General features: G+C 40.2%; 1 protein-coding gene across 1 annotated transcript in view; it reads left to right on the top strand.

Annotated features, from left to right (window-relative positions):
• The window catches only part of LOC121608659 (CUB and sushi domain-containing protein 1-like), a 299157-nt gene that overhangs the window by 178185 nt on the left and 102677 nt on the right, over positions 1-18295 (top strand). The window contains exons 24-28 of the mRNA XM_041939935.1: positions 860-1029; positions 7199-7355; positions 10278-10469; positions 15169-15295; positions 15951-16162. Of these exons, the coding sequence (XP_041795869.1) occupies positions 860-1029; positions 7199-7355; positions 10278-10469; positions 15169-15295; positions 15951-16162 (858 nt within the window). The remainder of the gene's footprint in view (positions 1-859; positions 1030-7198; positions 7356-10277; positions 10470-15168; positions 15296-15950; positions 16163-18295) is intronic.

Genomic DNA, 18295 nt, shown 5'->3' with positions numbered 1-18295 from the left:
TTCTCTCTGCATATTTTCAAAAGGCCCTTGTCTGTCTTGGTTCATCTCCTATTTTCTTTTCTTCCTCTTCCAGCTCTTTGTTCATCCCTTTCTTTTCCCTCTTCACTATCCTCTGCTCTCTCACTCCCACTCCACAGTGTTCACTTTGAAAAGATTTATGCTCCTTATCTCCTGCCATAATCTGCTTTAAAAACAGCAGAACATTTCCAAAAATGTTGTCTTGAGTTTCAGATTTGTTCAGATTTGAGAAACACTGCATGTTTTGTTTAGTTTCCTTTTCTCAGCGATGTTCCATATCGGCTTCTCTCTTGTCTATCTCATTACTTCCATTTCCTCTTCCCTACCAAGTAGTGGTGGTCCTCCTCAGTTGGACTTAAAAGCCTGCTCGTCTCTCTTCTCCTACCTCCTTTCCTCATTTACATATGGAAAAACTCTATTTGCACAAAGTACCACTGATTTGAATTCCTAAACTTTGATAGCCACTGCACCTGCTAGATAACTCTCTATAATGCCAATGAAACACTTAGCTAGAGCAGCTTTTATGCAAAGTCTTCTGTTTATTTTTGCCCTCTTCTCTAGTATTTTGCACTATGTGTTTGATTGCTTTGCTTTTGAATGTATGTAAGTGTTCCTCATTCTTCCTTATATTGTATTGTTTGCAACACAACACTGTATGTGTCATTATTAATATTGTCATTATTGTTTCCATGTTAGTGGATAGGCACTCCTCTGTTATCTGTCTTCGTCTCCTTTCATCTGTTTTACACAACATGCCAACCCCAGGTATTCTGACTGCACAATGATATTGCTGCAATTTTGATCCATGCTGTCCCTGCCCCCCTTGCCTCTCTTGCTGTAGCCGAGTGTGGAGCCTCGTCGCTAGGCCCAGAAGGCGTCCTGCTCTCTCCTAACTTCCCCTCCAACTACGACAACAACCACGAGTGCATCTACCGCATCACTACCGAAAAGGGCAAAGGAATCAGGCTGAAAGCTGAGAGCTTCTCATTGCAAGACGGAGACTATCTCAAGGTATATGCACACACACATGTTAATGTGACAAGCTATTCCCAATTAGGTGGTGCAGAATCTATAAACAGATGCAGATACGCACACAATGCACATACAGCTCCACAAACCTGTCTATATGCAAAGAACAGATTGTTATTGTTATGTTTTTGGGTTACTTCAAATTCAGCTTGAAAAGAAAACAATTGAGTGTTTGTTGTAGTGGCCACACAAGTAGACCATAAAAGTATATGATCAAGGATCTATTATTTAAATTTGCATGTTTTCCTCAGGGCTTTATCTGCAGTACATGCTGTGTGCAAAGCCTCTTTCTGTTTTCACTGTAATATAATTGTCCATCTTTAAATGTGATGATTTTACTACGTTGCTCTCTATCTAGCTATTTGATATTTCTGAGGCAGTTAATAATACAGGGCAGCATTAATTAGGTTTAATTGAAATATTTGGAATGCTTCTTATTCAGAGATATCAAAGAATATAGATCATATGGCCTAAAAAAACATGTTACTTTCATCTTCGTATATGTAGTATCAGTTCATGAGTGCATTCATTCATCAAGAGGTACAGTGACCTGTGCGATGCCAGAGCAATTCTGAATTGAGAATAAATGTCTGTGTTGGTCTATGTTTGACGCAAAAGCAAAGAACTGTCTTGAATGGGAATTTCTCATCTACACATTTTAAACCAGTGTACGCAGGCATTTATTTTTATGTTGCATTGTGGAGCCTAAACTTTCTCAGCACAGTCCTCAAAGCTCACCAAGTCTGCAAGCTTTGGTTCCAGCCATGCACACCTGATCCAATTAAGGTGTCAGGGAGTGTGTGGCCCTTTATTACAGGAGATGTGCAAAAAAAAAAAAGAAAAAAAGACTGCAGTGAAAACATTAACAACAGGAGGGGCCTTGAATCTTTGGTTTAGCAAGTACGTAGTTAAATTGTATTAGCAAGGTTTGCCGTACGCTGTTGGATGTGTTAAACATTGCTGCAAGAAGCACTAACATCCCTGCAGGGGTTTATCACCCATGTTCTCTATTAGTGATGATGGTGCTGCTGCTACACGGCCATCCACAGCTGAATACACGGGGAACAGAGGCACAAAAGGATCAATTCTGCCTCTGTTAACCCTCTAACCAACCCAATACAGTGAATTATTGTTGAATTTGAAGATTAACTTTGTATTTACACACTTTTATTGGTTGGAATATGTGGCAACACCAAGTTTAATAAATAGAGAAGTATATATGTTTGTATACTGTATGCTCTTTTTTTTTAAACTAAAAAAACAGCATGCTGACTGATCATTTATGCAGTATGTCAGCTGTAATTGGGCGCGATGTGTTCCACTTGAATACACCGGCAGGCTGCATAAACTTGATCTGCAATATGTTATTATGGTTCTTCTCAGTCTGCTGGTGCCTCTGTGCATTTTAAGGATTTGCTGTCACGATGTATATATAAGGAATTCATTGAAGTGTTTACATGTTATAAACTTGGATGTGCATCCTTGCGTACGTCTGAACTATAAAGAGAATTACAGATGTTCTCCAGGCTCATAATTCCTCATAATTCCTCTCCCGGGTGCATGTGCCCACTCCAGTGTCAGTTAGGAGCAGCTGTGTGAGCTGTTTTACAGTCTTGACGCTGTCCTACAGACACCGTCTAAGACTTTTTCTATTCACAATGTCTCTTAGTGGTATTAGGCCTGGGGGCATGGTTAAGCCAGTATATGGTTAGAGTGTATTATCAGTATTAGGCCTAGAGCATTGGCTGAGCCTGTCTGTGGTTAGATTGTATTAGCAGGGTTCTCCCTGACTTTTAGAGAGGCATGACATCATTGTTAAAGGTAGAACTTTTCCCAGTGGGATAGGTAAAAAAAAAGAAAAGAAAAGATAAGAAAAATGCCCCTAAAGGAAAGGAAAGTGACACCAACATAGTTAACAGACAAGGACATTCAGCAGCATGAGTTCTGTAAGCAGCCATGAAAGTTTTCTTTACCTTAGTTTTACAACATGTCCTGCTTGACATCGCAGCACCCCTCCTATTATGTGATTAATCTCTGCAATGCAACGAAAGGATGCAAGCCCCGGGACTGGAGAGCAGAGGAAGGCATTTGCTCTTTTTCAAATTGTGGTTGCCTTCTTTGCAGGGCATTTGACACAGTATTTACTGTCATAAATTGATTCCTTATCAGAAAATAACAGGAACAGAGGAGCAGAATCCAGAGAATGACTGGAGATCACAAAAGTTAATGAGGACACACCGGATGCTAACATAGCAATCAAAGAGTAATGGGAGGCCCCAAGACTGATTGCTAGAAAGACATGTCGCGTTCAACACAGGCTGTACAACATTATTAGACTTTTGCCTTCAATTTTTAATGCATGGGGTCTTAAATCACTGATAAGAAGTAACTTTTAAAAGAAATAAAAGGTGGGTTTGTTTGCAGTCAGTGCCCCTCGCTGTACAACCCAACTGTTGTAACGCAGTGATGTATAGAGTACAGTACAAAATACTCTGATGGTAATGCAGCACATGTGTGAACATGCTGGTTACACATGATAATTAACATCTCTCTGTGTTATTGAACGTGTGCAGGCATTGGAGTTGGTTGATTGTTTTGCTGTGCACACAGCTGGAATAATTAGCTGTGCACAGTTGGACTAGCATCCCACTTTTTAAAATGAGTAGTATTATTGTTTTAATATATGTTTGGGAAATTGCAGACAGTTAAAAACATCTGGAGTCTCTTTACACAAGTGTTTAATTAATATGTCCGTGCAATGGAGCAGTGATTAGTGTCGCACATTTTGAATTTCATGACCATTACTTCACACCCGCTGACCAAAAAATAAGGAAGCCTGTGGCTCAATCTGAACACTTTTAGTGTTCACCAGAGGATAAATGCTTTTCAGCTCTTGTTAAACCCTCAGGTCAAACTTTTTTACCCACAATGGTAGTAAGAATCAAAGAAAAGGTAACCGTCTCTCCATTTCCGCGAATCCAGCATTTTTACTTTCTTGTTTGTAATGTCCAGATGAGGCTGCTCGCATGACTATTGAGCTTTACTCTTATAAATTGTGTTGACAAACAGTACAATCAGGCAGTGTTTCCTCCTAAGTATCCATCAACTTTAAAATATAGGATGAGTTAAAAACTGAGTTATTTAAATGACGCAAAGGATAGCTGGTGGTCGACATGAGGAAATGTTCACTGTCGTCATCTTGTGGGACTGTATAGAAATTACCATTTATAAGAGCATTGATTAGTAATGTACAACATGTCTGTTGAATATAACTGTCCCAAAGAATTAGCAGAAAACATGACTACAATGAACTGGAAGGAAAGCCCCAAAGTGCCACTTAGGCTAGCAATTAGCTTGCCACTCCCCAGGCAAGCAGTAATGGAGCAATTGCCTGTTACTGCAGCGGAATACTCTGAACACAAACCATTTGTTTGACAGTTCCAACAAGCTGCAGGCTAAAATCTCCTGTAACATATGAACCACCTCATTACAATTCCTTTTGCTATTGGCTAAGGCTTCACCCTGGCATTGTTAAGGAAAGGGCTAACCAAGCTCAATTTGCCTAAAAATGCCCTCTTACACGGTGCTTGACCAAATTTGCTGAGATGTACTCCAACCCCGAAGAATAAAAGAGAGGGCGAGAGAGAAACAAAGTGAGGATGTGTGGGGATTGTTCTATGAAAATAGGGGTGATGGAAGAGCAAGCGAGAAAGAGAGAGAGCCAGACAGACACAGAGAGGAGGGGTGGCAGATGGTGACATGTTGATTTATGAGCCGCAGGGCTTTTCATTAACCATACTGAGTTTTACCGAAACGGAGAGAGGAGGAGAGAAAGATAGAGAGAGAGAGGAAGACAGACGGACAGACAATGAGATGCAAAACTGACTGTCGGGGGAGAGATGTGGGTATGGAGGAAGAGCGGAGGAGTTCAGGGGAGCAATGCTACAGATACTGTGATACCACGCTTATTTTTGTAAACTTTTGCTCTTTTACACACTGTTCTTTCCCACATCTCTCAATCTTCTTCATATCCCTGCTCCGTCACAGCTGCACGCTCCAGCATGCTGTAGCTCCAGCTTTGGCTTCTTGTAGAGGTGTTCATGTCTCCTCTCACTGTCAGTGCTTGCAGAGATAGGACAGTATATCACCTTAGCCCTTTTTCTTTGGCATTCCTGCCACCTGCAGACCTGTCACAACCAATCTGTGGAAAAGTCCCACCATGCCAAATACAATCATGAGCTGTTCACATTTATATCCCAGCTGTGAGGTAGTATTATGAGGTACTTCAGAGTCCTAATTCTCCCCTTCAAAGTGCAGTCAAAAGTAGACTGTACTTCCCAAACTACTACTTCTCCAGTGTTCAGAGTAAAGCTGCATTCAGGATCCTCAACCATGAGAAGACATAAAGGAGAATCCAGTTTCAGTATCAAGTACTAATCACCTGTAAACTTGAAAAGTTCCTTTTGAATATCCATCCATCCACATAAATTCTGCTGTTTAATCCCCTACTGTGCTCTGTATCCTCAGTATGTTGCAAACAGTGTTTTCACTAAAACAAACCAAAATATAGCTAAAAGCACAGCTAGCATTTGCTGCCATCACAGTTGCAGCACATGCTTTATTGCATGTACATGAGCTTACTTTGGTTTCAAACAACAAATGTAATTTATTAGCTGTGCTAGTGACAAAACTGTGTCTTGCGCTATGTTTTGTGAGAAAACAAAATTATTTAGTTTAGCAAGTTAATGTGTTCGTGAATGGAGTAGTGATTTGTGCAACCCTTTCAACTGGACACTGTTTGTTTTTGTCATTTGTATGATGTTCAGCTCTGCTCAGCTTTCCTGTGTTGCAAAGATCTCGCTGGGAGCCGTGGCTCCACTCTGCGCGTCTACTTGTCTCACAGCGCTCATTTGAAATAAATGACTTCCAGCTGTTTTGCCTCTTGTTTGTGCTGCCAGTGTGAGCGCACAGTTACCGGTTGTTGATCACAGTGCAAACGATGAGAGGCAAAATTGTTAGGGGACCGAAAAGAAGCAAAAATGTTAACATCTGGAAAGAAGAAAAGGCTGATCAACAAAGGGAATACAAGCTAAGTCCTGCAATATTAATCCAGTCCAATGATGTTTATATGTTGTAAATTTAATCTATCCTGTTCTCACTTTCCTCTTTTCACTCTACTGCTATTTTTACCTTCTCTAATATGCATGACAAAGTCATTGACTTGCTTAGTTAACAGTGGAGAACATGCATCCTGAGAATTCTCGCCTTTAATAGTGATTTCTAGGAAACACACTGTATGACTTGTTAATCGTGTCCTCTATTAAAATGAATCCACTAAAGCAGCATCATTTTTAAAAGTGTAAACAAAAATATAGGAACACTTATCACAGCTGGAGACAAACTCAACTGTGAAGCACCTTTTTATTTTTCACTGAGGTCTGCAATATCCCCTCTGCCGATACACATGTTGAAGTGATACTCGAATCTGCTGCTTCCCACAGGTGCTAGACAAGGATTAAGTTTAAAAAAATCTAAAATTCAAAGTAGGTTTGTAGAACAGTTTCACTCCACTGCTTTTAAAATGTTCCGAACAACATTTTAAGTGAGGTAACTCATTTATATACCCACTCTAAAACTCCTCGACACTTTGTTTCTTCGCTCTCTGGAAGTGAGAAAAGTCTTGGTTTAACATAAAAAGTAAAGGCCTCAGTGGTTCTGCTGACTGTTAGCCCCTTAACAACTCTCTTGTGACCTCAGCAACTTTCACTTGATATTTCAGGCTCTGTCTTTTGTGGTGCTTCACAAGGTTCACGCTGACACAAAGATAAGCAAAGTAGCTTTAATTTGAAGCACATTGAGGTTGTTGGGTTTTTTTTTTTTGCATCACTTGCATTGTTTGGTGTTTTGGTGGCTCACTTGCAGAGGACAGGCTTAGACGATACAGCACAGCCCTGTAATTTTGGTTTCATGACTGCCTCCACTTTGTGCCATCCTTTTTTTCCAGACCAGGTCAGCAGTGCACTGTGTAATGTTCTTGTGACTTGAACTGGTAGATGTGCACCCACATAAACCTTTACAAAATCACACCAACTCTGTTAACTCATGTTTTTATTCATGCTCTGGGGACCTGTTCCTGTGTTTTGACTGACAGGTGTATGATGGAGAGAACACTTCATCCCGTCTCCTTGGCAACTTTACACGTGATGGCATGATGGGTCATGTCATCAATAGTACATCCAATCGCTTGTGGCTGGAGTTCAACAGCAACGCCTCTGGAACCAATCAGGGCTTCCGCCTCACATACACAAGTGAGTTGTTGTCAGCTGATTTTTTTTTCCTTCTATATTTACTAACACATGCCCACGCCATGGTTTGCTCAAGCATGGCCACAGGAAGGAAGCACCCCTCTCCTTCGCTCTCACACACACACTTTTTGCACACAAACATGCAGAAATTATTTCCTAAATTTTGAGTAGCTCATCATGAAGGTCCTTGCGAGGAGATGTTTTTAATTGAAAACTAGAGTGGTTGTGATTGTGTTAGATGGCCCTCATGGATGCTTCCTACATCTGTCCTGTACCTCAGTCAAGTGATTCTTGAGTGCTACATACCAGAACAAAATACTTGTCATGTACTACAAAACTCCAAATACGAGTCTTTCTCCATCAGCAAATTGCCAAGCTATTTCTTTCACTTCTGACAGCTCAAACAGCTCAACAATCGGTTTTTAGAGCAATTTCTGTTGAAGGTGGAGTCCAAAGTGCAACAGCAGTTTACCAAGCATACAGCAAAAGGAAATGATAATATGAATGCTTGACACACACGGACATGCACCCTCTCTCTCTCTCTCTCTCTCTCTCTCTCTCTCTCTCTCTCTCTCTCTCTCTCTCTCTCTCTGTAACACAAACACACACACAAATCTTAAAGGCTTTAAAGAGAGTCTGATCAGAAGGCAAGACCAGCTGCTGTGTAAGTCAAAGAGGCTATTAGAGGAGTATTTATCTGCAAGCCATTAAAAGAAGGTGAGAAAGCGACACATCTGGAGTGGAAGAGTGGCTGGACGGAGGGACGAACGTATGAAAGTAGATGGTATATGGATGCTAGATGGATGCTCTGTATGTCAGTTACGCCGTTAGACAGCCGTTAATCTGCAAGCCATTAAAATGGAGAAGGTGACACCTTCTGCAAAGTTCTACTGCAATGGATGAGGTGATGGATAGATAAGAGATATTGATAGAAGGTTTAAACAGGAGGAAGGAGAAGCAAGCATTTGAGCAGGAGAGGCACCGATGGTTTCTTAAGTAGGGTCGGGGACTGAGTGAAACCGCTTTAATACTACACAGTGTTAGAGGCTATTTTGATAGAGTAACAAGACTTCAAACATCCGTTCAAGACATTAACAAGAAAGGCTGACACAAGTGAGATGCATCTGCTTTACTGAAATGGATGTGGGAAGGGATTAACGGTTGTAGACACACCTCACAAAACCGTGGAGAGGGCTCACTTTAAAAGTTGCTGGCTTTGTAAAAGATGCTATCACAAGGCTTTATGGAAGAGTAAATTGTGATTGGACAATGAGCGCATTCTGATGTTGTGTCCTGAATCTGTCCAGGAACAACACATAGCAGGTATTGTTCTGCACAGATCATCGCTCAACAGTGAGGAGGATAGCTTGAGATGGCTGTTGTCATATCAAGTAATTAAGAGACACGCTCAATCAAAACGAAAATTACAGTCTTTACTGACAACAGATCAATTTATCATGAAATATTATATAGGATAAATAATATAATAATAAATATAAATCAAAATAATTAATATTACATTTTTCATCACGCAGGTTATTTGGGGTAAATGAAACTTTTCTCTGCTCATTTTAGAGCCTGAGGCTTGAAACCACATTGCTGTAGTTATGGTCCATGCATGTCATTGTACATTCAGTTTATTTGGTTGCCAAGTGGTTTATAAATAACATTAAACTTGTATAGTTATTGGAAATCTATAGGTTTGTTTGCAGAATGTTTTCAGTTGCAGTTTCAGATGCAAATATACTCCATGTAGGGCCAAACATTATTGAAAAACTGTGTATGATGGTGACGGATTCACTGTTCATTGTCCATCATTCAGCAACTGTGGCCATTTCTGATCTGAGGGCGACTGACCTGAGGCAAAGAAAATATGTTGGTGACGTTGTTGTGTCTTTGTTTATCCATCTGCCTTCTAGGCATTGGACTTTCCTCTTCTGTGTTATCTTCAAAACACACAGACATCCCTTGCAGTGTGCTCGTTCAAGTGTACAGTATATTTGTGCTTGTGTGGGATGTGAAATTATCATTTGATGAATTCCTACAGTTTCATATCGGAACCACGTTTTCAATCCATAAATATAATCGCTGGTGCTGCTCACTCCACATATCTTTCAGGAAAGAAGAAACCTACACATTTTTCAAATTTCATAGAAACAAGCATATGAATAGAAGGTGTAGAAATGTCCAGTAGCTTTCACTGCAGCTGTCGCATAGGGTTTCAACATTAAAGGTTCTATATATGTGATATATATATATATATATATATATAAAGAGTCACAAAGAGTGACCTCCCACACTGTGCTGTAAAAGCAAGATGCCGAGTTTGAAGCGCTGAGATGAGAGCATTCACATTCAGTTGATGCCATCAAACATTAGCTACCTAAACCACATTTTACTTATTGTTTTAGGTAGCTAGCGTTAGCAGGATAGCTAGCAAGCTAATAATTACATAGATTTAGGTCACTCCACAGATCGAAGCATGTTTCACAATGGTCTGCGGGATAAAATAACTGTTTTTGTCAATGGAGTTTGGAGATATTAAGGAGTGCAATATACACTATAATGACTGTTTCTGGCGAGGGGGAAGGTGTGGCCAGACACCCATTTGTTTAGGTCTAAGATGTTGGTGCTCTAGTGCGACATCTAGTGGCAGTAAACATTGTTTATAGAAGCTTTAACTGTGAGTTAAACTTGAAATGTCTGTAGGAAGTAGTGGGACTCAGGGCAAGAGTATGACCTTATGTCCTCTTGTCCAAAACAGCTCTGAATCACCCTGTTCATTTATGCGATGTTGTCTTACTGCATGGACAGGAAGACTTCATCTGTATGTATGTGCTTGCGTGCGTGTGTGTGTGTGTGTGTGTGTGTGTGTGTGTGTGTGTGTGTGTGTGTGTGTTTCTCTCTATGTGTTTCTCTTTCTAGGTTTTGACCTAGTACGCTGTGAGGAACCAGGTGTCCCTAGCTATGGCTATAAAATCCAGGACGACGGTCATTATGCCAGCACTTTCGTCTTGTACTCCTGCAACCCTGGATACAGTCTCCATGGAAGCAGTACACTGACATGTCTTAGCGGGGACAGGCGAGTCTGGGACAAACCACTTCCTTCCTGTATCGGTTAGTATGCCAATACATGTGTAGGTTCTATGAACATCAATAATTCAGAACTGCATGATCTGAATTATTAACCTCCGGGTGATTTTTCTTCATACCATTCAATAAGAAATATAGTAGGGAGAGGCTGCCGTCCAAAACTCAACGTGTCTGTTTCTAAGCTCCAGTAAGAGCACAATGCTTCAGAAGAGACAGTGAGTGAACAAGTGATTAGTCGAAAACAGGTGTATACTTTTAAAAGAGGGAATGGGGACTGATGAATGATGGGAAATATTTATAGTGGTGCTAATATACCTCTGTGTGTAAAAAAACAGCACTTGCTGATCCATCAACCGGTTTGTACAAGACTATCTGCATCTGGACAGCAGGATGCCACCAGGCATGAGATTTTAGTGCAGCAGGCGTCTGTGTATTTTAAGGATGGCATATTTAAGGTGCAAAAATAGGGGATGACTGTCTGAATTGAACTTTGATAAATTTATAATGTGAGCCAGACTACTTTCTTGTACCCTGAAGGTGTGCACAGTATTTTTTGCCAAGGACTTTGACAGAAGCCATATCTTTCTGTTCTATTCTCAGCATGCACAATAAATAGAATATTCTATCAGCAGAGACCTTTTTCAGATGCCAGAAAGTGATGTGATGTAAAAACAAAATTGGTTCATCTGAAATTGTTGAGTGATACTATTTTTTTTTTCAGATACTGGACAATACAGACTGGAATCAAAGTGCACCCATATGCTCTTTACTGTGACAAAACTGACGACTGCAGCCTGTCTCACTTTCAAAAGTTCTAATAATTAAATTCCTTTTCCTGTGAGCTTTTATGTCAGTATAGTCAAAGTAGTGACAATAATTGTACCTGGAGAAATGAAACTTTTCTCATCTAAACCGGTTTACTGTACAGCCACATACTGTACTGTACATATCACTACTGTGATATGATGACTAATTATGATTAAAACTTATTCTGGGAAAAGCAGTCAGATTTTAGGTCATTCTGACTCGTTCTTAAACAGAGGGCTGCAGAGTGCGATGACTAAGTAGCAATTTATTACAACTGTAAAGATATTACATGCCAGGCATGCATATGACTGGTATATTAATGACTTCATAAGGAAGACTGATGATTTTGAATGTGAATGTCATGCAGACACATTGAAAAAAGGAACATAAAAACAATTGTCATGTGGCCTCAAAGTCATATAAATTTTTAGTTGAAAGAACGCAACGCTGAGAAAATTCTGAGAACCGCCCGAAGCATAATGTAATAATCAGCCATTTATGTGACTCCTGCCGTGCACTCCCACAATATTAGCTTTTATTTTTCACGCAGAAAAAATGACAAAAATGGTTTCTCATTTGGCATATCTAGAATATATTTGAATGTTTCTGAGGTTTCGAGGCAGATAAGCTGCCACAGGGCAGATTTAGCTTTAGCTGGCACTTGGCAGCTCTTAATTAGGTCGGAGTGGAGTGTGCCAAACAATTCAGGTGCTTTGACATGGGGATTTTTTTCCCTTTGCCTATGGACCTGTGAAAGCTGTTTTGTGCTACAATGCGGCAAGTTCAGCTGGCCATTTTTATTCCTTATTGTCGTTCAGCAGCCACCAGTGAAGCATAAATTTGACGTTTGTTTGCTGCTATTGTTTCTAGTTTTAAAATCCCTAAAGCAAATTCGCAGTTTTTAAAGTCCACAATTTCTCTCGACCATAAATATTTTGTGGCTTTGCATATTTTACAAATTAAAGCACTTTCCCTGTAAGTATTTCTACCTTGCTGGCTAGACGTGGGCACCTGGCACATGTTAATTTGGAATTCCCTTCTGCCGAGCCAAACCTTGTGTCTTTCTAACCTGCCAGCACACCTGAGCTCTCTGAGGCGGGACATGGCCTGATGTGGTTGCTAATGGCAACTAAAAAGAATGTGTGCTCATCGGTGTGCGTGGTGAATGAATTATGTGGGTGTGAATGCGAATGAGTATGCGTTTTTGGCTGGGTGTGTGTGAATCTCCGTGTGTGTCCCTGAGTACCTCTGCAGTCAGTCATTAATTTGTAGCTGCTCTGTCGCTGCCTTATTTCAGGTAAGCCAGCAACCAGGAGAATACTTGCTGGCAGAGCCTTGGGCTAACTACCTCTATAGCTACCTTTGTATCTTCCTCCTTTGTGTGTCTGTTGGGGCGTTTGTCTTTGTGCCTCTCTGACTGTCTCCTTCTCTGTCTGGCTCAGTCCCATATCTGCATGTAGTAGCATGGAGATGAGGCGATGGCTTTGCTTCAGGCTGTTTATATACCGTCTTCCTCTCTCTTTCTCTTTTTCTCTTTTTCTTCTTTCTGTCCCACATTGTGTCAAACAGAGTAGTGGTCCACCTCTCTTTTTGCTTTTTGTCCTTTTTTTGGGGGGTTTGCTATTCATACAGTAAAGCTGTCTATCTTCTTCTCTATATGTGTGTGCCTGTTATTCTCTCTGTCTTTCTCTATCTTTGGAAATTGGAGTTGTCATTGGCCCTAAATAACTGTTTTTTTCCTCTCCTTGTGCATCTGTGCCTCTCCACCCTCTCTGCCTGCTTTTCATGATAAAACATATGAGAGTAGTTGCCTTTCTTCCTATGTTTTCTCTCACTGGGGACTGACACAACTGGCTATATTGTATAAGTATGTGTGGGTGTGTACATTCGTATGTGTGTACGTGTTTGCATACTGTAACTGCATAAGTGTTTTTAAGTGTGTTTCAGCCATTGTGTGTGAATGTGTCATTATCTTCTACTCCCTTTGTATTGGAGTGTACATGTGAAAATGTATTTGTGTGCATTCTGCCTAGGGTAACGCAGCAGTACAGCAGTAGGTTGTCACGGTATTGGAGATTGCAGAGCTGTGTTAATGGTGCCTTCTTAACCCACACAAACATACAGTGCACACACTGATGCAAAGCCTTTTCTCTTCCAAACCATTTTCTAATCAATCTGCTGGCTCAGTGGGGTACCATGTATACCATGCACTACCATGATGAGTTCAGATCTGCTCCCAGCCTTCTCGCCTGCTTCCTGTTATCTCCCCTGTTCCTCACCACTGACAACAATATAAAAATAACACAGAAAGCCAGTTCTCTCTTGTGCATTAAACCGATTTTTTTTTTCTTGAACTCTCAACACTATAGGGAGCTCCTTAAGGGAAAACAGCCATCAAAGTTAGTCACCAACCTTGAGACTGTATAACAGCATCTTGGATAATTCAAGGTTGATTTAATGATTCAAGCCCTTCTTAACTGATTCTCATTTAACTCAACCTTCACACCTCAGAGTAATTTACAGCAAAGTAGAGGAGCTGCCTCTTATACAGATGAACTGAAATGTTAATAGGGCTGGAAAGAAGACCAAGAAATGTGATGCAAAGAGTCTCTTTGTGTTGAGAGTAGAGATCTTGGTCCAAGATGTTGGACCTGATCCAAAACAGAAGACTTGGAAGACACACCCAAGCTTGAGGTGCATAAATGCATTTTTAAAAAAAGGGAGACCGAGGGGGGGACCTGAACACAGTCAGACCCGATCAGAATATACCTGAAGATAAGTTGACCCGATGCATAGTGTAGTCGACCTGAACAGACCCTAGAGAGCATCAATGCCAGCAGCTCTATCGATTAACAAGCCGCCGCTGTTAAAGAGAGCAGCATTATAATAATGTCCTGAGAACAAATGAAAAGTCATAGAAACTAATTCCAAATATATATAATATTGTATACAACAAAGCCTAATTTATAGAAATACTGAAAGTCACAATTTCTCTTTCGCCATTATACTGCAGCCATTTGGGCCATCGATAGACACAAGGTGGTCATTTTTTAATCAAGCTAATATCTGTGAATTTAATTCCCAAAAAATAATTGTCATTTAATGGCATACATTTTAACATATTTATAACTACTGCTTTCCCAAAATGTTTACTCAGTACCATGTGATCAGAGCTGCTGATGAGTACGCTCTGATCTATTCAGATCCACTCTAATATTTAACATATTTACGCACAGGGCTGTGGCAATAAAAAGAGAGCCTCCTCGGCCCAATTAGACGGACTATAATTTTAGCCCCGTCCATCTCAGGTCACATGTCGGGTCTCGGCTGTGAGACGCAGAGTAATGTTGTGAAGACCTGTAATAGAAAGAGATGCTACAAAAGGATGAACACATCATCCGGAACAGAGAGAGAAAGAGCTACTAATCCACAGAATTATTGCAGGCCTTGTACAAATCAGGTTGTGTTAAACAGGTTCAGATTCACTGTGACAAGGCAGGTGAATGAGTGTAACTTTGTAGGATTTATTTTCTTTATTTGCTGACCTTTTAAAAAGTGAATTCAACCACCCTGAAATCAGTTCAAATCTCTTTATTATTGAGATGTTAATATTATGATGTTAAGTGTGGATGTTATGGCTGCCGAGTTTGTAATTCATATTAACTCTGCAGTAATTCTAATGTATTGGTTTGCATGATCTGCCCACTTAAATGTGTGTATTACTATGCGCAGTAGTATATTACCTGCTGTGGCTTTATGTGTGTTTTGTTGATGTCGTTGAAAATGTGGTTCTGTTTGTGTTTCTGACTGGATGAGTATATTTTAATTGGTATTACCTCGAGCCTAAATAGGTAGAAGGGGAAAAACATTTTTTCCCCCCTGTGATGATCACCCCGTTGTCTCGTTGTCCTTGTAGCCGAGTGTGGAGGTCACATAACTGGAGCAGTGTCTGGACGGATTCTGTCTCCAGGATATCCTGCTCCATATGACAACAACCTCCACTGTACCTGGACTATAGAGGCTGATACAGGCAAGACTATCAGGTAATTATGAAGCAGTTGGATACACGCTGAAGCCACTGTGAGCGTGACGATGGCCTGCAGTTATCTGGAGGGTTGTTTTTGTTTTTTGCTTTTTTTGGTTTTGCACTAAAAGAAACTAGACAAGATTTTTTGTTCATGGAGAAAAAATACAACACACATACTAAGAAGTAACTGCAGAATGACTTACCTACTGGCTGAGCTTACTAGCTAACCTTATATTTAATAGGAGCACTAATGCAGCAGTAGCATTATAAAGGATGTGTCCCACATAACAACAGCCTTCACTCTACATGCACTGTAGAGGTAAAAACTCACAAGACTGTCGGGTAATGATATATTCACTAATTATAGATAAATGTTCTCTGTCAAAGCCACTGCTGTGTAGGAGAGTACACCACATTAGTCATTATGTCAGAATGGTGTTTCTGAGCACATTGTAGCCACTGCTGACATTCCTGTGTATGTGTGAGTGTGTGTGTGTGTGTGTGTGTGCGTGCGCGTGTGTGTCTTTGCATGTGTGTGTGCACACTCATGTGATTTGTCTGTTGCCACCTTTTATTGTTGACATGATTTTGGTGAAACTGCTGAGTAAAGAAAAGTTGTTCATGTTGTATTGGATCTCTGATCTCCTGTGGAATTCCTGTGTTTTCCTCAGCCTCCATTTCATCGTCTTTGACACTGAGGTCGGCCACGATATCCTGAGAGTTTGGGATGGTCCATCTGGGCCATCAGACGGGGGGATCCTGTTGAAAGAATGGTCAGGCCCAGCGTTACCTGAAGACATCCACTCGACTTTCAACATACTCACACTGCAGTTTGATTCTGATTATTTCATCAGCAAGCAAGGATTTTCTATCCAGTTCTCCAGTAAGTAGACTCATCTCTGAATCAGAATCATTCAACTTGGAATTCACATGGTAGAGGAAACGAATGAATGAAATAACTTAAAACTGGGCCAAGATTTTAATAAATCACTGATTTGGGTGGTCTGCCCCACTCTATCCCCCACATCCATTTATGAGGAAAAACAATTACTGAATTAGTAATTAAATTAGCTAATTAGCAAACTCATCACACATACAGTTTCTTAGTTATTATATAAACCTCATTTATGTTGGCTATGAGATAATTAATCGGGAAATAATGCTTCATTTAACAGGATTTCTGAAAAACCTTAAACCAGAGAATCAAATGAGAAATTTAATAGCTCACCCTGGGACCCAGGCTCAGTAAGTCCTGAAGGATCCCACCAGAGACCTGTGGCTGGATTTTGGTCGTATCCCACAGTTTAGGAATTTAACAGCATTGTGACATGTTTCTTAAAGAGACAGAAGTTTTGTGAAATTGAATAATGATAATAAATAATAATAATAAAAAATAAATAAATAATTTTAAATCTATATATCGTTTCAAAAGCTAACTAACAAAGTTGTTTCCATTCATTTTAGTCAGTTTGAACTCGTACAATGAACAACTGCAACTCTCAAAATTGTCTTTAAATATATTTATTTTTTGAAGATTTTAATTTTGTCATCAAACTAGAAGAGATGTCAGTAAACACAAACTATTTCTGTTGTTTCTTCCCATTTTTTTTAAAGAAACAGCAACCTGTACAATGCCTGTCCTCTTTCAGTGCATGAATGGCCTTTTCTGTTTAAGCCACTGGACCCAAAAATGTCTGTGCACCGTCGTCCTCTTACATTTGTTGGCCAAAGTCACTGCGATCCACTGTAGCAGCAAAATCAATCAACGGCACACTGAGTAGGAAAAGTTAGGAAGCAGGAGAACAGACAGACTGTCAAGACCCAAGACCATCTTACCTTTACAGCTGCTTATTCACATCAGCGCATCCACACACACACACACACACACATAAACAAGAGTCTGTTCAGCTTTACACAGCCATTTGTTACCGACACAATTCTTGCACAAGCACATACACCTCCACATACATCTGCATGCACAAGCATGCATGCACGCAAACTTCCACACACAGAACTTTTTCTTAAGAGATGCATATTTCCGCTCATGAATATTTACATCCAGTGCTCTCTGCCTCTCACTCTCTGTCTCCCTCACACATTTATTTTTTTCCTTTCTCCCCATATTTAAAACAATAAATATTTGCTCTCACTAACATGCTAATCAGAGCACTGTTATCCCATTACTATGGTAATGACTCCTTATGTTTGCCTCCATGTTGATTTAATAAAGCAAAGCTAGTGCTATTTACCACCATGCTCTAAAAAAGGTTTTATGGATTTGTTGAACAAGTGATTTTTAGGGGTGATGTTACTACACATGTCTTTCTTTTGTAGTTTTTTTTCTCTCTCTTTCGTCCCTGTGTCCCTGTCTGCCCACTGACCTGATGAATTAAACACTGTTTTGTTCAGGAAAGACATAATAAACGTGATGTTGTCATACTAGGTTTGGCTTCATGCCAGCTGGAATATTTGTGCAAAAATAATTTATACGTTCAGTGTGTGTTGTAATTCATAACGGCAGCCTCCATGCCCTCGTGTTCTGTTATTATTTTGGCCAGGGCTCTGCCAAGATCTGATCTATAATTTTCACTGAATCTGAAGCTTCATGACTAATTGTTGAGTCCATAGTATAATTAGTATTCAGGCAGTGGAAAACGCTGTCTTGCCCGTTCTTTGGCAGAAGACGTAGATCAGTTGTTTCCAACTTTTTTGGCTCGTGACCCATCGTCCACGCTTGCGTACTGTATGTCTACGGGTTACAAGCAAGTAGACCAGACAGTAAATGTAACTGAACGAGTCATTTTTAGAGGCCTAAAGGAAAACTTTAGAGGTACACAAAAATTACATTTAATTTTGAAGAGCAAATATTTGTATTTTTTTCTGCTTTCCTGTCTTTAGTTATCTCTACATGCAGTTGATGACAGATAGGAATGCATCTCGTTCTGATATGGATTAGAATGGTATATTAATTTGCCTAATTATTGCCTACTCAGATACTTATCGCATTCAGCACCAA

The sequence above is a fragment of the Chelmon rostratus genome, chromosome 1, assembly GCF_017976325.1.
Source record: "Chelmon rostratus isolate fCheRos1 chromosome 1, fCheRos1.pri, whole genome shotgun sequence".
Lineage (NCBI taxonomy): Eukaryota > Metazoa > Chordata > Actinopteri > Chaetodontiformes > Chaetodontidae > Chelmon > Chelmon rostratus.
Note: the sequence above shows the minus strand (reverse complement) of the source record. Positions and strands in the feature narration are given on the sequence as shown.